Below are 20,503 nucleotides of genomic sequence, written 5' to 3' on the forward strand. Positions count from 1 at the left end.
AGCAGATTGTTACTTTGTGTCTCCAGAAACATTTCAGCAGATAAAATATACTCTGATTTTGAATTACTTCTCCACAAAACACAGTCCAGGCTTCATCAGTTAGATTGTAGGTGCTTTTTTTTATGATATTATCTTCATATTTTAAAAAATGACAGCCAACCGACTCTAATGCCATTATTTGGTAATAAACACATCAGTTTATTTTTAATTCTTACACTGTGGTGATGTGTTTTTAAGATTTCAGGATAGTGTTTTATTTGCATGAAGGGTCAAGTTAGTATTTATTGAATGTGACACACAGATCAATGTAATATGGATGTAAAACTATACTTTATATAAAACTATATTTTTTTCAAGTTCTAATGTACATTATGTCTCCATTTTTACTCTTGAATTTACATTCCCCTGTGTGTCTTTGACCTGGTTGATGACCCTGGAGGTATGATCGATATCCCCCTGTCACAGGATCACCTCTCCACCTACAACAGACTTCAGCATTACAGACTTAGAGACCAAAATGAAAAGTAAAACAAGTAGTTCTTTATTATCATTATACTATTATATGACAGCATATTACAAAAAACAAAGCTTTTTTTCACAGTTAAATAAAAACAGCAAAACAAAGATCAAACACAGCAGGCCGTACAGTGGGCAGTTATGAAGCGTTTTGAGTTGGTGTCAGGTCTCGAGTCAAAGCCGGATAATTTTACAGCGAAGACGTCTGTATCCCTCATCCCCCAAAAGTAAAGCTTTCGTGGTCCCTCACAAAATCATGCTTTCAAAAGACTCACAGGGCTCATTCATGAGACATTTCCTGACAGTTAAATCAGGACAGCAACACAAACAGTTCAAAACATACTGGCTGTGAAAGACTTGACCACCTCAAAACGGCATCTAACTTTACAGTAGCTGATGATCTTCAACCACTAGTTTACACCCGGAGTTGTAAGCAGGGCTGCTCTAGGAAAGGCAATGCTGGAGTGACATTTAAATCGTCATGTGTTTTAATTCCTTTTATCACGTTACGATGACTCTTTTTCAGACACACGATTTGGATAAGCTCTGTAATATCAACCACAAGGCCCTGTTTTCTTTTTTACTTAAATCAAAGACAACAACTTTCTAAAAATAACTTTGGTTTATCTCGTGATGACAAAGATCTTTCTCGGTGGGAGTGTTACTTGGACAAGGATATTTAAACAGATATTAAATCTAGATTTGCTAGTGTTTAAACTAAGGTGCAATACTCAGAAAGCCAGAAAACAGTTGCCTAAAACAGGCAAACGCTGATTAAAATAATTATTTTAGTTAATTGTTGTAAGTAGTATAAAAAGACATGTTACTGTATAGCTGAGCTTGAACAAGTTTCACATCAGCAGCTGTTTCCCAAGGTGAACTAATCGGACTCAGTGATGCAGGAGTCAAGATTGAAATGTGCTTTGAATCCTGTCATCGTACCGTCTACGCAAAACAGGGTTGTATTTTTTTTTGCATTTTTTTTCAGAGTACCAATTGATTTTGTGCTCCCACAACTGCTGCAGTGTGCATTGGTTTGGCTCTTCATTCAAAACGTAATAAATTACATTTCAGACTTAATAATTTGCTGAAAACAAAACTCAAAAATATACTTCCCCTTTTTCTCCGTAAAAACTAGATCGAAAGCCTCTACCCTAATCCCTCAGACAGACAGTACTTCCACTTTCCAGAATCACCCTGCCCCGTTTTCCCCAGGCAGCTGTTGTTGTAACCACAGAGTACATAAATATACATTGAGTTTGGAGTGTAATGCTGCCTGACCCAATAGAGCAGTCACATCTGGAAGTGTGTCCCATCCTGCGATGTGAGGATTACATGGACATATGCTCAGGGAGCACATAGGAGATGTCATCCCATGGGTGGCGGTACAAACCCTGTTTCAGCCTCTTCTGATCCAGGTAATGTCCTAATGTAAGACAGACACGAGTTAGAGATCTTGTTTGAATACTCAGAGTTTGTGTCATGCTTCTATCTGAATGAGACTCACCAATGAATCCCATACTACGGCCAAGGACAAAGATCCCATTTAGTGCACCGATCTCCACAAACTCGTCAGCCTCGTCCCTGGAACCAGTTCAACATTAATGTGAGAAACAATACCGGATATTGTGCCATCAACACAAACAATACAGACATGCCTTTTGGCATCTGGCCAACAAATAACACATTTTACTAACAATTTAATAAAACTGTTTATAACACACTTGTGTAGTCAAACAGATTTGGGCTACAACATATGCCAATGATGTTAATTATTTTCTCAATTAATTGATTAGTTGTTTGGTCTATAAAATGTTGGAAAAGGGTTAAAAACATGTCTTGTTAAGTCCACAACCTAAAGATATTCCATTTACTGTCATAGTGTAAGACAAAAGGAGAACTTTGACTTTCTTTCTTGAAAAAAATAACTGATTAATTGCATATCAAAATAGTTGGTTATTAATTTAATAGTTTTCATGTTATCAATAAATTAATGCAGCTCTAGACATAAAAGTATGTGCCCGCAGATGAAGATACTTTTTGATGCCCCACATTAATAAACAAGATCATCATTAACGTAATTAATTTAAGAGACAGCGATGTGATGTCAATGTCTCCACTGCTCTGATTGGTTAGCATGTAGGGGCTAAACCTTTGATAAAACAAAGATTATTTAATTATGTCAAGTGTAAACATGAGATTTCTTAAAAACAGACTGGAAAGTACTTAGTCCTGCAGGCAAACACATTTCACTTGCACTACATCATTAGATATTCTCATGGTGCCATTAAAAGCCACTTGAAGTCTCTGTACACTTGCTATTGTGTGTTATGACCGCAAGTGAGCATCGCAGAGTGGTGAACAGAGACATTTTCAGTCCATCTGCACACGTACTTAACTTGTATGAGCTAAAAAACATTTATTAAAAAGGTTTATAGTAATTATGAACGCTAAATAAAAACTGCAGAAGACATCAATCTTCTGTTCATGATGATCTATGGAAGTGTCTCTATTAATCTTAAGTAATAACAGTTGACTGCCAACTTGATTTTACAATGGGAAATTTCATAAAGAAAATAACTCAAGCTAAACCAAATTTAAAAGTGCTTAAGAATTTGTTTTGGTGGTAAAGAGCATCTCTTCAGTTTTAATTTTTTTACCGTGTGAAGCCGCCACACGTCCTGAGCAGGTCCACAAATGCAACACCAATAAAACCGTCTACGTTGAGGATCAGGTTGGGTTTCTGAGAAGAAGAAAGAAAAAAAATTAAATATTGAGAGGAAAATCATACAGCTGGCCAAGCTCTGCCAAATTTAACATAAAAAAGGAGGAATTGTCCAAGAAAGTCACACTGAAATGTTGTCCAATAAGAACATTTTAGTGACAAACACAAGATGCAGGTTCTTTTAATTATTCCACTGTTATGGTGGTGGCTTTTCTGACACAATTCCACTGAAAAGTACCTTTGAGGTGGTGATCTTTTCTACATCTAGGGCGTAGTCAAGTAGCTGGGTGGAGGTGAAATGCTGCTTAACAAAGTCCTTTAGAATCTGCACACGCATGTCGGGGTTATTGATCTGGAAACAGAGACAGTCTGTTAAGGCATTGTTTTATCATCTTGTTTCAACGAATAAATCTAATAAAGAAGATGTATATTTTTATTATATAATAACATATAGTATTTCTACTATAATCTAAAATTGCTGCATAATTTATGGATCTTAATAATGTAACTTGATTAAATCTGCCTACTGATTTGACTCTGTGGCCGATGCCCATTATCAGCTTGCCATCCTTCTTCATCTTGTTGACAAACTCCATGGGCAGCATACCGCTGTCGAATGCCTTGCTGAACTGCTTTGCGGCTGCGTCCAATGCACCTCCAAAACGATCTCCCTAGAATGCAAGTATAAATCATATTTCAGTACAGATGCAAATTGTGCACATGGTTAGTGAAAGACGGGAACCCAAAAAAGTTGGGACCCTGTGTTAAACGTAAATAAAAATTATATGCGCTGAATGTTTACCAGTAACAGTTTTAGGAAGTGTCAGCTCATGTAGTAATATCCTTTTTATGATCATGTGTTTAACAAAGCGTTGAACCTCGCCCTAGCAGATTATCATATTTGGTTTATTTATGTTTTACACAGCATCCCAACACAGTGTATGTTTAAGTGTATGAGCAGTACTGACGATAGTGAGCAGGCCGGAGGTGAGACTTGAGATAAGGTCCTTGCCAGCACGAGCACAGACGATGGTGTTGTGTGCACCAGAGACAGCAGGCCCATGATCGGCAGTTACCATCAGGCACATCTCAATGAACTGACAGGCATAGCGTGGCAACCTACACAGAAACATTACACATTTTTTAAAAATAAGTAAATCTAAGACTTCTTCTGTAAACTGATTACCGCCAGCTGTTTCACAGTCGTCAATCCAACCTGCGTTGAAACCAAAGCAGGCCCAGCACTCCTCCTAAACCCATCTCCTCTTTAAAGACCTCAGTGATGGGCATGCCGGCGTAGATGAGCTCCTGGCCTCGCTCGTCACAGATGCTTGTCATGAATGAGGCAGGTTTGCGGATCAGGCCCAACTCCTGAAGGCAATCCAGTGGAGAGTAAAGCAAATGTAAAAAATAGATTCTAACACAAAGGCAAAGGACAAGCTGACAATGTTTGCAGAGTGTGATGCAGAAATCAGTTGATAAGTACAAGGGAACAGCGGCATCATTACATATTTTGTCCACCAGAGGACACTGAAAAGTTAAGTCTCCCATTCTCTACATACCATGGTCACATTTATCTAATAACAACAAAAAATCATGTTATTTGTCTATTTGAAAAAAAATCAGCTGCAAGTTAAAAGAAAGACATTTCTTTATTTTTTTTAATTAAACTGAAACACTGACCTCTAATTTATTACTCAACAACTACTACATTCTTCAGTGACTAAGATGGATGCTGTGAAGAAAATGAAAAGCAGTTTTTGGGTTTATGGCAGAGTAATGACGAATGTTCTTACCCTGGCCCAAGAGTAATCCATAGGTACTGTTGGGGGAGGAACCTCCTGAGCAGGAATGATTGTACCATTGGCTACCAGTTCATCATAAACAGTCCTGTTTCACCATATAGACACACACATTAGTGGAAAACCACAATATGAATTTAATGACTCTAGACCGTGTGATGAATTACTCACTTGATGACGTCCCCGAGCTCATCAAAGCTCTTTGGTACATAAGCTCCAGCATCCCTCAGGGCCTGGTTCTTGGCCACTGCTGTTTCTGAAGCCTGGTTGGCACAGGCCCCTGCGTGGCCAAACTGAACCTGAAGATGGCAGCATTACAAGTTGAGCTCAACAACTCAAAGCTCCCCAGGCAACAACAATGACAGAATGCAAAGCCAGTTATGTCAATATGACCAACAAACCTCTGAAGCGAACATGGTGGCGCAGGTTCCGATACACCAGCACACCACAGGCTTAGTTATTCTCCCTTCTCTGATGCCTTGGCAGATCTTGTACTCCTCTGTGCCTCCAATCTGGGTAGTCAGACAGAAAGAGGTCATAAAATATAGATGGAACACTGACAAAATGCTCAAAATTAAAGTGAATGGAAATCAGAAACATTAGGATGGTTTAAATCTGAAAATATCAGCATCTGTAGAGCTACACCCACCTCTCCCAGCACCACAATCATCTGGATCCCTGGAGTGTCCTGGTAACGAAGGACATGGTCCATGAAGGTGGAGCCTGGATATCTGGTCAAACAGGAACAAACCACAAGGACTTAAAAGTCTTTTGGAGAACAACATGTTTCTGGAGCTAGGATAAATTAATATAAATTTTTTTAAAAAATGTATAGTTACACATGTACAATAATTTTATTTCACTCCTAAGCAAATCATTTGCTGATGTACCTGTCTCCTCCGATGGCTACCCCTTCGTAGACACCATCTGTGGTGCGGGAGATGATGTTGTTCAGCTCGTTGGACATGCCCCCAGAGCGCGACACGTATGCCACACTGCCGGGACGATAAAGTTTGGAAGCCAGGATGTTGTCCAGCATGCCACCTGTGTTACCGATCTTAAAACAGCCTGGCTTGATGCCTCCGACCTGGGAGACAGAAAGCACTTAGTATCAAATTAACTTATGTGGGCCAGTTCATAGGTGTCATTTTCTGTTTCCATACATTACTGATGAAACACTTCTAAAGGGACAATGGCCACATTATTCATGTTATAATGCAGTTCTTTAAAGAGTGCCTTCGTTTATGGTCTCTGTTAGTGTGACATGGCTGCATACCGTAGCAGGGCCAATGATAGTGACGCCTTTTTCATCAGCCATCTTGATCATCCTCCTGGTCTGAGCTTCAGGGATGCCTTCAGCAATGATGGCAATAGTGTGGATCTGAAAAAGCATTAAGATAAGAGACTCTTATGACTGCAGTGATGTACAAGCTTTATGGAAACAAAACAAACCATATGGCTTTTCTACCTGTGAGTACTGCATAGCCTCCATTGTGCTGTCAAAGGCTGACCGCAGTGAAGCAAAGCTGATCAGGACATCCACCTCAGTGTGCTTCTTCATGGCATCAGCCATGTTCTTATAGACTGGCAGCAGGATCTCTTTGTGGCCCCAGTAGAACTTCTGCTTGTGATCACCACTGGAAAAACAGAAATATAAGGACAGCACTTTGGTGAAATGAAATTCTGGAAGTCTATTTTCATCGCTGATAACATCTTTGCTGGAAAAATCTTTAATTTCTTCGCATCTTTTAGGTTTGGATCATGGATCTGAACTGCAACAACCACACACAGTATCTGCAGTTAAATGTATTCAGGATCAGCTATTCTGACGATGTATGGATGTCCTTAATCGGTGGAGTATCGAGTATATAATGTAATTTTCAAGAACATACGTGAAGGGGTAGACCATGGCTGCCACAGAGGGTTCGTCCCGGGAGCAGACGTAGTCAAAGTCCAGCATGCCCTGCACGGCACGTGTCTGCATGCCCCAGACGATGGCCTTGGTTTGCTTTCTGAAGAGTGTGGTGGCTTTGGCTGAAGGAGGGAGAAGGCAGAGGCACACAGAGAGAAAGAGAGAGAAGTGAGGGGTGGAAGCAGGAACAAAAACAATCACAGGCGAGAGAGAGGGGTGGTAGGGCTGAGGAAAACAGCAGGAGTGTGGATGGAACAGGCAGACTACAGAGAGACCTCACTCTGAGGACACAGATACAGGAGGTAGAGAAAATAACACTGCATGACTAAATACTTTGTAGTTACAAAATCAACAGTACAAACACTGCCACAAAAGGAAGATCATGTTACTATTAGTTGATGCAATTTTTCGTCTTATTGTAATTTGGGCACACATCTGTTTTAAGCTGATAGATTGTGCTGTTTCATTCAACCTAATATAAAGTCACATTTACATTTGTAAGTGTAACCAAGTTACTATAAGAGTCTATTATTTTGTCCACCTCCAAGTTAAAAGGTTTAATTTGGGTCACAATATGTTAAAATAAAGACAGCATCAGTCATTGTGGTAGCAGAATTGAACTGAACTGGAATTAATTTGGAGTATTGTTTAAAGTTAGCCTTTTTATTATGACCCCCTGAGTTTCAGTCCAATAAAAGATCTTTTCCTTTTCCAATACATTGCATAGATTTTTGTACTGCAAGTAAACGTTGCTGTGTGCTCTTAGAGACATGATCTCACTTACCAAGCTTGTCCGAAAGTGTTGATGACACAGCTGTCTACTGGTAATCTAGTTAACACTTTCAAGGCAAGCCCTAGATACCACAGCAACGGTGCAAGGAAAATGTCCAGATTTAGCTGAGGCATTTAAAAAGATCATTATTCTCAAACAGACTGTCAAATGTTCGGTTTTGAATAAACACTGTCATGTTAGTGTACAATGTGGTTTGTAGCATTTGCTGTTAAGTCAACACCATGTTGCCACACGTTGGTTCCCGTCATCCCATATCTGTCCTCTGTGTCCAGGCTCACTGCCTTGCGTTATTCTCTGATCTGATCCAAACAAAGCTGCGCACAGAGCCGGCCCAGCACCATCACTGTCTCTTTAACAGACAACTCCAGAGTGACAACTTATGTTTTCCAGGGTTTCTGCAGGTTTCAACAAATTCAGCTGAAGACTACTTGGCGCACCCGTGAAGAAGCTTTAGATCTGGATGGGCCAGGGCTAGCTGGTTAGCATGCTGAACATGCTTTTGAAACGTATTCGTATTGCACCTATACATTTTTAGATGTATTAAATACTTTATAATAAAATAATAAAACTGAATAAAAACGCTTTATTAAACTTTTCAAGACCTGCAGATAGCCTGGTTTTAGGATGAAGCTTGATCTTGAAGAGAAAGAACAATTGTTAAAATGTTTCTTTCAGCTGAGGTTTTCTTGAGAAACTCCTACAATTGGGAATTCCAATATTAATAGAATGTCTGTCTTGGTTTATTTTCACAATGCTTACATGTTGTACCAAAGAAATTTGAGATGATTTACCAATGTCAACTTGGATGGAAATGCTTTTTGTATGTTCAGAGACGTAACACAGCATCCCTGAAGGTGATTAGGACACCATAAAGAATGCAAAAAAGAAGGAAAAAACCAGGAAGGCAAAATGACAGGGCATGGGGAAGTGGACAGAGGGCAGAGAGGGCAGGAAGACAGGTTTTTTTCACACCCTTCCATACCTCCGCTGCAGCCTGAAGAGGCTTGCGCTTCTGTGACCCCACGGGACGAGAACACAAAAACGACAAAATGAGCACAAAAACAAAAAAGGGAGAAAAGAATAAGTGCATCTGTATCATATATACAGACTTCAGTACATTCAATCAACTGTGTGTCATCTCGGAAAACACTCCATAAATATCACGCCAGAGGAAAGACCATGCAACACTCAGCCGCTACAGGGCATGCCATTACTGCGCTGCTGTGAAAAGCAATCTAGAAAGTATAGTTAAGCCAGCATCACAAACTTATCTCAGCATGGTTTCTGACACTGCAATCAAAACGATGCCTACACAACAGCACGCAACTCTCACGAGGACAAATCTCTTCTACAGATCCTTGAATTTATGAGTCTTAACAAAATGACACATTCCTATTTTCGGATTATCGACAATTGTTAATTGCTGAAAGGACAACTCATTGCCGACACTTCAATTTACCCACTGAGCTACTGAGATGAATCAAACATGAGCTGACACATAAAGACACACTCCTTTCTACCAAGATGATGAAGGTGAGGAATAGGAAGAAACAAAGGCAAACCAGTGGAGAGTTTGTGGGCAGCCCAGCGCAGTGTGAGCATGGCACGCCCATTACTTACCTTTCCAATCGCCTGTGACCACATTCTTCAGAGGCCACAGTATAGAATGAAGACAGTCTTAGAGAAACAAGCATGGAAAAAAGATGAAGGTGAGCGGACAGTTTGGGCAGCAAAAACGAGAAGAGGAGGAGGAGGAGGAGGAGGAGGGAGAAACAGAAAGAGAATTAAAATGCAGAACAGTAGTGGTGGCATTTGTGAGGAGGGAGGGAGGGGGGAAATACAGGACGCGAGGAGAAAAGAAATGAAAAAGCAGAAGTGTATGAGTTCATATGGAGCCTTTGCTGATCAGAAGTGATGGAGAGACGAGTGCTTCTGTGTTAATTACCTGCTGGAAGACCTGCTTTAGACTTTTTGGCTGGGGTGATATCGTTAGACGTCCTGGGCTCAGAGAATGAAGCGGTTCTGGTTGTAGCTGGAGTCTGATACAGAAAATGAGGGAAACAAACATTTCTATGTTCAGAGCTTAACAGTGATTAAAAGGGTTTTGTACTGGAAAAATCATCCAACATATTTCATATATTTTTTTTTATAAAAAATTGCATCCCTAACACAGACACACACCACATATCAGCAGTGACAATCCTTTACAAATACACCACAGTAATACACAGCACAAAGAGTGATATCTGGCTTTCAATTGTCAAAGAGATGATTCTGAACCATATAACATCTAGCGGACATGAAGGCCAACACCCAACACATGAAAAGACTGAAAAGAGTACACCGACTACCTGAAAGGAAATCTTTGTAACAATTTGCAATAAAGTTACTCCGAGAAGTTCCAAAGTGCAAACCTTTCAGAGTTTAAATTGTGTTTGAACATGCATGACTGAATTGTATCAGTGATTGAATGTCCTTGCAACATGCCACACCCTCTGCTACATGTGAACAAAAGCTGCATATTTGTGCACTGTCGAATGTTAATGTATTACTCGTCAGTAATACTTTGACAAGAACTGTCACAAACTGAACAGTTTTACATGAGAACAGCTAAAATGTCTGTAACTCACTGAACAACTCACATGGAAATTGTCTCTGTCTCAAGTGATATAACATCTATACTGAGTTTTAAAAGAGGTGCAAAGGACCTGCACACCATCATAAGTGTCCTGTGTGTCTGAATGAAAATACCATTGCACTGTTGCTGGCATTGAGGAGGAAGTTGGCAGTGTGAGCATCCATCGGAGGCTGGTTTGGGATTTCCCGATGGCCCAGAGCCATTCCAACAATAGCTGTCATGTGTGTCTCTGTACCAAACACATGGATAGGAATACCTGTGGTCTTCCCTGCAGGAAAGACAAGAACAACAGAGTTAAACAACTCAATTTATACCTGCGCATGAAATCAAACTGCATTAGTATCCCTCTTTCTGGTCATGTGTAGTCCAATGAAAGAATCTTAAAAATGTCTTGACACCAAGTTCCTCCAAAATAACAAATTGCATGCTAGAGTCATCATCTCCTCTTCCTTATAACCCTCAGTTTCATCTCACTCACCTACTTCCCCCATCACTCTCAGTCCCTCCTGGTAGTTGGGCCCACCACGTCGAACAAAGATGGTGACCTCGTTCTCCTTCAGAGGACCTTGGTAGTCTTTGATGGCCCTGACGATGCCCTGAGGATACAGCAAAGGGCAGGTCAACTATGTGGATCACAGACCTCGGATTTCTGTAAGTATCTGCGCAGTTTGTCCTAAATTGGTTCACGCACAGTACTCAGACACAGCACTAATATGTTATGTGTTGTCATATATGTAGCTTTACAACATTTTTTTTCTTAAAATGTAATTTGGAGGAAAATATAAGATAAATTGTTTGCAAACGTGACCAATGAACAATTAATTTTCATACTGAGTGTTTGTCTCAAAAAGGAATGAAGCTGCAGAAGCTCCGACAAGCAGACACACAGACCAATCTCTGTGGTACAAACAGGAAGAATGAAATATTGTGTTGGACTTCTCTCTTAGGATAAATTATTGGAGCTGACAGTTTCCTTGCAATTGTGTTTCCGATACAGTAAGTACATCAATGTGTTCCACCTTGAATGTGGCTGCTACATTGGTGAAGTTGGCGATACTTCCTCCGATGATCAGCACTTTCCCTGTAGGAGGCAGAGACAGGAGGGGATATGTTAAGAACATGTTCAGGACTGAAACTTGACACCACAGTAACATAGTTTGGTGACGGCCATGAAGTTTTTTTTGCTGACAGCAAACACACAGAACAGAGGCCTTGCAACACACTCACAGAGAGCAAGCAGGTCAGATTGCAGAAGAAACATCCAACAGTGATCTCCATGCTTTAGAATGTCTTGTAACTCCCTCCACCCACTTTCACCTCTGGCCTACTTTTCTGACACTGTGTGGGGTAACCGCCTAAACGACGTGTCAGCTGCACCCACCTTCAGGATGTTTCTCCCGTGTCATGAGGGAGAGGATGGTTTTAGCGTAGTCGTAGGTCTGCTGTTCACTAGGTGCGCCAGAGTACTCGCCATAGTTGGCCAGTTCATCCACCCCGCCCAGGTCGCAGATGGTGTCGCTGAGGAAGAGGAAAAGATGGATGGTCAAGTACTGTGTCCTGATTCTAGTTGATAAAAATGCCTGATATAAAAAAAACACCTCCATGAAGTACCTGTAGACTACTGAAGCTCCTCCTCCAGCCACCATGGTCCAGATCCTGCCACGGGGGTTCAGCAGGGTTAACTTCAGACTGGCACCGCTCTTTGCATCCAGATCAGCTATGTACGCCTCCTACAGTGGGCAAAATCATTTTGTGACAAAACATTTTGGAAAATCAGAACACAAGGACAAGGATGGAGGCAAAACAAGAGATTCAAGCAAGAAATTATGTAGATATAGAACATTATTGAGACATAAACATAAAAAATATGCACAACACCCTGCTTAAAAACTTTATTATAATGTATACAAAACATTCTTTAATGTCTTACTGCCCTTTAGATCTTACCTCTGGATATGCTTCTCTGCCAAAGGGTGGTGGAAACTCCACATCACCCCATTTAGCCTTGCAGATGTAATCTGCTGTGGCATCAATCTTGGCTGCCATGTCGAGGACGAAAACTCCTCCATCTTGGTTGACAACTGGTGCAATGAATAAAAGTTGAGTTATCCATTAATTTGACACTGTGACTGTTTCCTCAAGCAAAGATGTTGCAGAAGTGTGTGTATCAGTTGTAGATTTGATCAACGTGCATAAATTCCTGACTTGTTGCCATGAATTAATAATGAAGTGTGAAGCACTTAATTCATTCTTGTTAACTGACCATGCATCATGGAGTTGTTACAGTAATAAAACAGTTCCCATCTTCCCAACTGAGTAAACCTAGGTGTAACGCTGGCTCTTGCTTCGAAAATAAAATTATCATGAATACAAAGTGGAGATGCACGTTAAGAAAAACATACCTAGAGGGTTGATCTCAAGATAGGTGAAGTAGAGGTCCTCATATAAGTTGAAGAGGCCCACTATAAAACTGGCCAGGACTCTTCAAGAAGACAAAAAACAAGAGTGAACAGCCATAAAATGCCTTATTATTCAACTACAACATAACAGTGAGGACAGAATTCACAGTGGATGATACTTTGCTCCCGAAGGCAAAGCTGAGTCCTTTACAGAGAAGATAGCCTGAGTAAAAATGGAGAACAGAACTTTCTCAAATCACTGGGGATGGTAATTTGGAACAGGTGGTAAATAATCACAATAAAAACACACTGCGCAAGGTCAAACAACAGCAAAGGACTCATAAACTGCACTGAAGAGAGAGAGCTCCTTTGTTGAAGAAAAACAAACATATAACAGTAGGAGATAAATCCACCACAACCAGGTTTCTGGTGCCAGCTGAGATGATAACGATATATAAACAGAGTGAGGGCTTTCTGAAGCGAGGTTAAATCAGCAGAGTGCTTGATGGCAGCCCTGAATACAGAACATCACAGAAAGTATCAACTCTTCGTCCAGTAAAGTATCAAATAAACACAAAATTGAAACACTGGCATCACATAATTGCTGCATCACAAAGTGCCCTTTAATTCGTGTCCTCTACTGAATGGATTCACGATGACCTCATTGATGGCGATTCAGATGCAGTATCCTTTTTCAAGAAAAACCAACACAGCTTGGCTGAGTTTTATTCTGTTTGTCAAATTTGAATGAAGTTAATGAGGCAGTTAAGCTCGTCTCATCTTCTTCCTTATCCTCTCTCTTTTTTGTGCTACTCCAATCTTATAATATATTTTGTGACATTGCTGGGACTCCAAATTAAGGTACTGTGTGTGTGTTCATTCAATAAAATGTATATTCAAAAATGGAATCAATAGGAAAAAAAAGTATGTGTCCATACTCTTTCTTGTCCTCAGGAACGTGTGTGAGGAGCTGCTCTGTGACTTGGTCCTCACTCAGCTTGTCATCCACTGCGACCATCAGCCTCTGGGCCTTGGCATCCACGTCGCCAACCTCCACTCCCCCCTCGTGGTGGAAAAGCACATGGTCGCCCTCGCGCGTGGCATAAATACACACATAAAACTCCTCCTCCTGTCAGTAGAGGGCAAATACAAGGGTACACAAACAGAGCTTGCATTTCCACATATCTACAAAAGGCTGACAAACTGTTCATTAACAGTCCTGAAGAACACACAGGTTCCTAAGCAGTCCAACTTGAAACTGAGCAGAAATCCACCAACTCATCACATGCACACTAACCTTAACACATAAACACACAAATTGACTACTGTATGCTTGCCCTGGATGTTCATTGTTCGGCTGCAGAGCAGGATAATAAGCTGTTCCCTTGGTTAGCATGGGTCAAAGAAACTGTACTTTTCATTGAGACTGTACCAATGATTACAGGCTACACAAGTCAGCTTCCAAACATAACAAACGAGATGTCAGAAGAAAAAAAAAAACACATGCATAGATTACCTGTGAGTGTGGGACAAACGGCTCAATGAGGAAGTTCTTCAGCACGCCCTTTGCCTTTCCCACCTGTTAAAAGAATACATGAAGTCACAAACCAAAAGCAAGTCAAACCTATTTATAATTGTGAGAGTTCTGTTTTGTATTTCTTACATTTTTTACTGTATTGTTTATTCTCTTAATATTATTATTGTTTATTACAATACCCTGTCCAATACCCTGCTGTGATGAAGAAATTTCTCCGTTTGCAGGAGAAAAAGGAAATTCTGATTCTGATAAACTAGAAAATTATCATCACCTAGAAAACACAGAACATATTTTCTTGTAGGAAATCTTGGTGGTATAAAAGTGTCACTACCAGGTTTAATTTACTGTGTACTGTCTTCTTTATACACCCTATTTGTTAATGACTGTTTATAAGTGCATACACCATATTTTATTAAGAGTCAATGACAAATGATGTTCAGAAGCAACGACTAATCGCATGACTAGCACATTAATTCCCTTTCTTCTGTAATGTAAGTATGTATAGTGACAGCCTCTTTGAAGTGCAGCACAGCATGTATGCATGTATAGTGGACCAGAACTAACTACCCTCCTCCCCCTGCATTACATAACCTCTGACCTGGCAGATCTAAACTTAAGCCCATGGTCTCTGGCACGAAACACATCAACCTTCTACACATGACAGGGACTAATGGACCAGGAAGTGTGGCTAACATTCTCTTCAAATGCAGTACAAAACACAGCGAGGCAGACATTTGATTTACTGCCAGGGTCAGACTGATAGGCTGCATTGTTATCTGCATTTATGACATAATTATTCAGAAAAACTACATGCAGGGGCAGGGGCTATGTGGTAATCTACCTCTATCTATAGTAACACACCAAAGAAAATAAAGGTATTGATAAGTTGGAACAGTGGCAAATTCATAGCAAGTTATGTTATTTTAAAAAGGAGTACAGACAGAGAGTAGCTAGTCCTTCATTTAACTGGCAGTTCCTTATCTGCATGGCAAGAGAGGGTAAACACAAAGGGTGAAAAATAAATCCAGTCAAAAAAGTTGAACCACCTCTTGCTACACTGCAAGTACATATTTCAGATAGTTAGATTTGTAACATGAAGCACATATTTCTAGTGTTTCACCAGCAAATAATGACTTCCTGGAGAAGCAAAATCTTCCTCAGAGTGTTATGAGCGACTGTGTGGTGTTCTGGTCTACTCTTGGATCTGTAACTCCAGCTGAACTCCTGGGATCACATTTCACCGTCTCAAATGTAACACTGGGTTGCTCCTGGTCTAACGTTGCATTGGTTACCCTTGGTTTTAGAATTGATTTTCTATTTGTATTGCTTTGTGTTAAATCCACCTGGCCCCCTATTTACATAATGACCTTTTAACCCCTGGAACTCCGGCTCATACTCTTAGATCTGCAGACCAGCTGCTGCTCTCTGTCCCCAGGGCAAAGCTTATGACAGAAGGTAGGAGGGTATTTCCCTTCAGAGCACCAACACTGTGGAATAAACTTCCTTTGAGAATCAGCCTTCTCTTTTGAAAACTATCTTTTATAAAACAGCTTGAGAGTTTACTTCTGATTATGACTTTTATCTATGTTTTTGTTCACCCCAGTTGCATTTAATTTGTAATTAAGCTGTCATTATGTCTGTGCAGCACTTAGTAAACTTGTTCTTGAAAAGTGCTTTACAAATAAAAAGTTTATTATTACTGTAAATGCTCAGTAATAAAGACAGACAGGCAGATTAGTGTCGACTCACAGTGGTCTCTTTCATGTGGCGGGCTTTGAGCCACTCTCGCACACCCTGCAGGTCCAGGTCGATGCCCACCAGGCCGAGCTTCCCGCGCCGTTTGATGAGTTGATCTGGCTTGACAACCAGGCGCTACAGAGGAACACAGATTTTAAAATAAAATTTTAAATAAAATCCACAGATTTGCAGTGATACTGGTGTGACAAACAAAACTGATGTCACAAAATGTCCCCCGTTGAGTAAAGATGTCCAAATATGTCAAGGTTTGCATAAGAAGTTATTACTTTATTGTACATTTTGACAGAAGTACACGCACAATGATCATGAGAAAATAGCCTTGTGTCAGCTGTTTGTTCATAGCTAGGACATCCTTTATCCATTTCTCGTTTACTTGAAAATACCAGATTGCAGAGATTTTAGGCATCTGCTTGTGCTAATAAGACAGTGTAACGCATAACACGATGCACAACTTGTTTAATATCCTACTCGTCTTATTACCAAGATCACACAAGCCCAGTTTCAGCTGTCCCAGGTTGTAAAGAAGCCATGCGTCAACATTTCAAGCTGCATGCATCTGCAGTGCATCTAAAAACAAAGTCACATGAAACTGTGCTGGTAATGACATAATGTCCTGCAAACCGTATAAAGAGTTTCACTGACATGCAGCATGTAATTAGCCTCGTGATTTCAATACTGCCAGCTGAGGACACAACCTAGAAGGAAGACATGCTAGCACAAGGCCCTCAAGGTCCTACTGAGTCTGTCACGGCAGAATTACCTCTGTTAGTAGCCATGGATGCTCCTGTGTTAGGCGGTCCCATTCAGTCTCAGCAGTGACGGTTGCATAGCGGAAGCGGTTCTGCACGGCTGCTGAGGTGCAGATGTACTTGTACAAGAACTCTTTTCCTGTCTGCTCTGAGATGGCTTTCGCCGACATGGCAGCGCTGGACAGCACAGGACCTTTGGGAGAGGGAGGCCAGCGGTTAATTTCAGAGTCACTGCAGCATAATGTTTACCGACAGATGAAACAAACGAAAAACTGAGCATAGATGCATTCTGAGCAACTACACTCTATAAACTGAGTCAGGTCTGGTTTTCAGCCAAGTACTGATGAAAATATATGCACACAGTATGATGTGCTTTTAATAAACAGTTAACCTCAAAATGAATATCTTGTCATTATCTATTCACCCCAATGCTGATAGAAAGTCAGGTGAAGTTTTGTAGTCTACAAAACGTTTCTGAAGCTTCACAGCAAAACAGCATCGCAACATTCTTCTTAAAAACTCAAGTAGATGTATTAAAATTTTAAACATTAAATGGGCTATAATTGAAAACTGACATAGTGATGTGTTACGAAGTCATAGCCTTAAATGGGTCACATGCTTTATTGAATTCAAGCTAAATGGCCTCTCAGCCTTCTGATTCACTGCCATAAACTGTAAAAGTATTCCGTATCTACTGCATGGTCACATATTTATCCCCTGTGCTTGAATGATGCCAACTATTCGACTCAAAAAATGACCTAGAGATGGTGTGAGATGATTCTATGCACCAAAATGTACAGCTGCATAAAAACTAGCAGCCTTTTGATATTGTAGTAAAACCTTCATTTATCAACTCATCTTATTATGTAAGCAGTGTGTATTACTGCCTTTATTCATCTGAAAGAATCATTCCTCTGTTAAGACTAACACAGTTTTCCACTGGAAAAAGCACAGATTAAACAGACATACTGCTGAGTTTTATGGTTTGTGACTGATGACATCCCTATTACTCTTTGCAATAGATGTAGAAACCAGGGATCTACACTGAAAACATAACCCATTGTCCCTCGTCTTTACCTATTGAGCTACATTGTGATTTGGTGTCAAACTGTCATCGCACATTTTAAAAGAGGAGAATCTAGTGAATATTCAAAGGGATTTGTTCTTCTTTTTAACCACATTAAAGATTAAAAATGCCTGGTAATATAATATCAAAACACTGGGACAGGGTTCCAAAAATACTGCATGCACAGCAAAGTCTAGCCACTTCCCTTCAATCAACAAACCTGCTTTTGTCAAGACTTTAACCCTCAACAGAAGGGGACAAAAAATCAGGATGACATGGAGCATTTCTTTCGGCACCATACCATCTTTTGATAACGTAAATGCAAATAAACAACGTGTAGCAAACTGATCTGCTTGGTTGAAATTGGGCTTGACAAGTGGATGGATATAAAGAAAAAAGGAAACAGACAGACTAAATTCCACATTCATTTTTCCAAAAAAAGTGCCAATACTTTTCTGGCTATTTGTTATTTTTCTGTTTTAGTTAAGTAGCTTTTAAAATCTTTGGGTTTAAAAACGTTGTTCATACAAGTAAGATGTCACGTTTGACTGTGCTAAAACTGTAACAGGCAGCCTAAATGCAGGTACTGAAAAAATTAAAACCATCGACACATGCTTCACACTTTAAAACCCTTATATTTCTTGACTTGAAAGATAACAACCAGGCCAAGTTCAGAGGCGCAGTCACACGTTAAAAAGATAAGTGACAACAACAAGATAAGATTGACCAAGACTGATAAGAATTTCTCCTACTATTGTCTATGTCCATCAAAATGCTTTTCTTGATTACCAAATCTTTCCGTGGAGGATCTTTGGGGAATTTCACAACTACACATGCACCTGGGGAAGGGATGACCCAACACAACAGGTTGCATTAATGAACCCAGCATTCCTGTGTCATCACCTTGTGTTGTCAGACCTGCTAAGCCAACCCAGCACCGCGAATGCTGCCTCAAGTCAAACAACACACACCCATGCATTTACAGGTCATGTTTCCTTTGGCCAGGTGCCTCGACTTTACAACCCAAATTTAAAAGAGACCCAACTCTGAAGTCTGCTGTGTGGAACTGGTCCATAAAGTGAGTGGTGGTGTACTACAAACATCATCATTATCACAGTCGTACAGTGAGCCATGATAACAGGCATCCTATCTCCAATGTGTGACTGATAACATTTTATGGTGGGTTTTTTTTTGGTTTTTTTTTTTATTTCGGCTTCTGTAATGTAAGCAGTGGCAGCAGCTCCTGCGTCAGCTGCAGCACTTCTTACTCAAAAAAGTCAGTCTGGGGGGGTTATCTGTGATGTCTAACCTGGGGAGCCTGGCTAGGATTTAGCTTAGCAGGCTATCCTGTCATGTTTTCAGGTGGCAGATGTCCCAGTATTTAGTCTGCCATAATCCAATGGGTCCAGTCCATTGTTTGAAGCCATCAAGCCGTGAAATTTGTGCCACTGTACAGGCTCTTGAGATGTAGGAAACTGGCTTTGGAGGTAGCAGTATCACGGGGGCCCAGCGAGGGGGGCACACTGCTTCAGACGCAGCCTGGCGGTGCTATGGCATCACTTCTGCCGTGCTACATCATGTGCGTCAGGCCAATACAAGTGATGATCATCCTGTACCAGCCACCACACCCACTCCCACAGGCTGTAAGCCTCAACGAGCGATAGCCGAGCAAGTTTTAATAACTTTAGCTTGGCTCGCACTATGTACACGAAGAACAACTTTTGCAGAGAAGGCACAGTGGAGGTGTAAGTACTGCAGGACCTAACGTACAGATCGAGACATGAGGCGAGATGACAAGCTCGCCAAAAAACTGATGATTTAATGTAAAGTTAGCCTGCGTTCGTGATTAACACGAGCTTACTCATTTCCTCTCTGTTATCATCTCAGTTTTGCACATGCACTTTAATTCACAGCTGCTGCAAGAAAGGCCATAAAAGCTAAGAGCTCTTTCTTTCCTCTCTCTGGTAGGATGACGGTGACTGCAGTTTTGCTGCGGACAAACCTCACAGCATCTCACATCCGCTAACCTCAAATCCGGACTGACTGGCTAACTGCCGCTGTAGCCTCACGCTGGTGCAGCCAGCCGTTAGCTAGCTTAACTGGTGATAAGAGAAGCTAACTAACGTCGGCTCGTTGAAAAAAACACACACACACAGTATAGTGAGACGTGTTACCTTGTCAATGAAAGTAGCGCCTCCCTGAAGTACAGGAGCCGTATCCTGGTTCAAAATGTCACGGTTAAAGAGGAACTTCTGCTCGCACCGGAGTCTGCGCCTGTCAGCTGCCACCTCATTCACGTCCTGTCGCACCATAATCTGGCGACCGATTACACGTCGATGCTGGCGCCTGATTGGCTGAAACGCGGTCACGTTGTGATGATAGTCCCGCCCACAACTTTATAATAAGAAGCCTGTAATAAATCACCATAAATTTGTAACACTTTAGATAACCATATGTCAGTTAATTAAGTTACACATTAATTACAGGGAAATTTATTCTATTTATTTGTCAATTCAGTTCAATTCTTAAAAATAAATAAATAAATAAATAAATAACAGCTCGAGGGAAATGGAAAATTCCATGTGCTCAACACTGTTAATTTCTAGAT

The 20,503-nt window shown here is 40.7% G+C and overlaps 1 protein-coding gene across 3 annotated transcripts; it reads right to left on the minus strand.

The window, feature by feature from the left end:
• Positions 1 to 518: 518 nt before the first annotated feature.
• aclyb (ATP citrate lyase b) lies at positions 519 to 20,226 on the minus strand. 3 transcript variants are annotated; one of them, XM_037081155.1, is made up of 30 exons: positions 20,070 to 20,226; positions 16,841 to 17,022; positions 16,072 to 16,194; positions 14,302 to 14,364; positions 13,724 to 13,914; positions 12,789 to 12,868; positions 12,334 to 12,467; positions 11,998 to 12,116; positions 11,768 to 11,904; positions 11,406 to 11,467; positions 10,865 to 10,982; positions 10,500 to 10,654; positions 9,694 to 9,787; positions 9,369 to 9,425; positions 8,731 to 8,760; positions 6,936 to 7,077; positions 6,512 to 6,680; positions 6,320 to 6,424; positions 5,934 to 6,130; positions 5,693 to 5,774; positions 5,445 to 5,555; positions 5,215 to 5,342; positions 5,038 to 5,131; positions 4,458 to 4,612; positions 4,210 to 4,360; positions 3,769 to 3,912; positions 3,480 to 3,593; positions 3,177 to 3,259; positions 2,024 to 2,100; positions 519 to 1,942 (listed from the first exon to the last, which is right to left on the minus strand). In XM_037081155.1, the coding sequence occupies exons 2-30, from the start codon at positions 16,997 to 16,999 to the stop codon at positions 1,848 to 1,850; spliced, it is 3,369 nt and encodes a 1,122-aa protein (XP_036937050.1). In that variant the 5' UTR covers positions 17,000 to 17,022; positions 20,070 to 20,226; the 3' UTR covers positions 519 to 1,847. The 3 variants fall into 3 exon arrangements, with proteins under 3 accessions (XP_036937050.1, XP_036937051.1, XP_036937052.1); XM_037081156.1 differs by lacking the exon at positions 9,369 to 9,425; XM_037081157.1 differs by lacking the exons at positions 8,731 to 8,760; positions 9,369 to 9,425.
• Between the last annotated feature and the right edge of the window lie 277 nt (positions 20,227 to 20,503).

Source organism: Acanthopagrus latus, chromosome 20 (assembly GCF_904848185.1).
Source record: "Acanthopagrus latus isolate v.2019 chromosome 20, fAcaLat1.1, whole genome shotgun sequence".
NCBI classification, from domain to species: domain Eukaryota; kingdom Metazoa; phylum Chordata; class Actinopteri; order Spariformes; family Sparidae; genus Acanthopagrus; species Acanthopagrus latus.

What these genes read in the sequence shown, in the direction of transcription:
- aclyb (XM_037081155.1), bottom strand. Translation starts at nt 16,999, where the DNA reads ATGTCGGCGAAAGCCATCTCAGAGCAGACAGGAAAAGAGTTCTTGTAC. An exon ending in ATCCATGGCTACTAACAGAG is followed by an intron (nt 16,195 to 16,840) that starts GTAATTCTGCCG and finishes GTTCCTCTGTAG; the next exon opens with CGCCTGGTTGTCAAGCCAGA. An exon ending in GCAGAGAAGCATATCCAGAG is followed by an intron (nt 12,117 to 12,333) that starts GTAAGATCTAAA and finishes TGCCCACTGTAG; the next exon opens with GAGGCGTACATAGCTGATCT.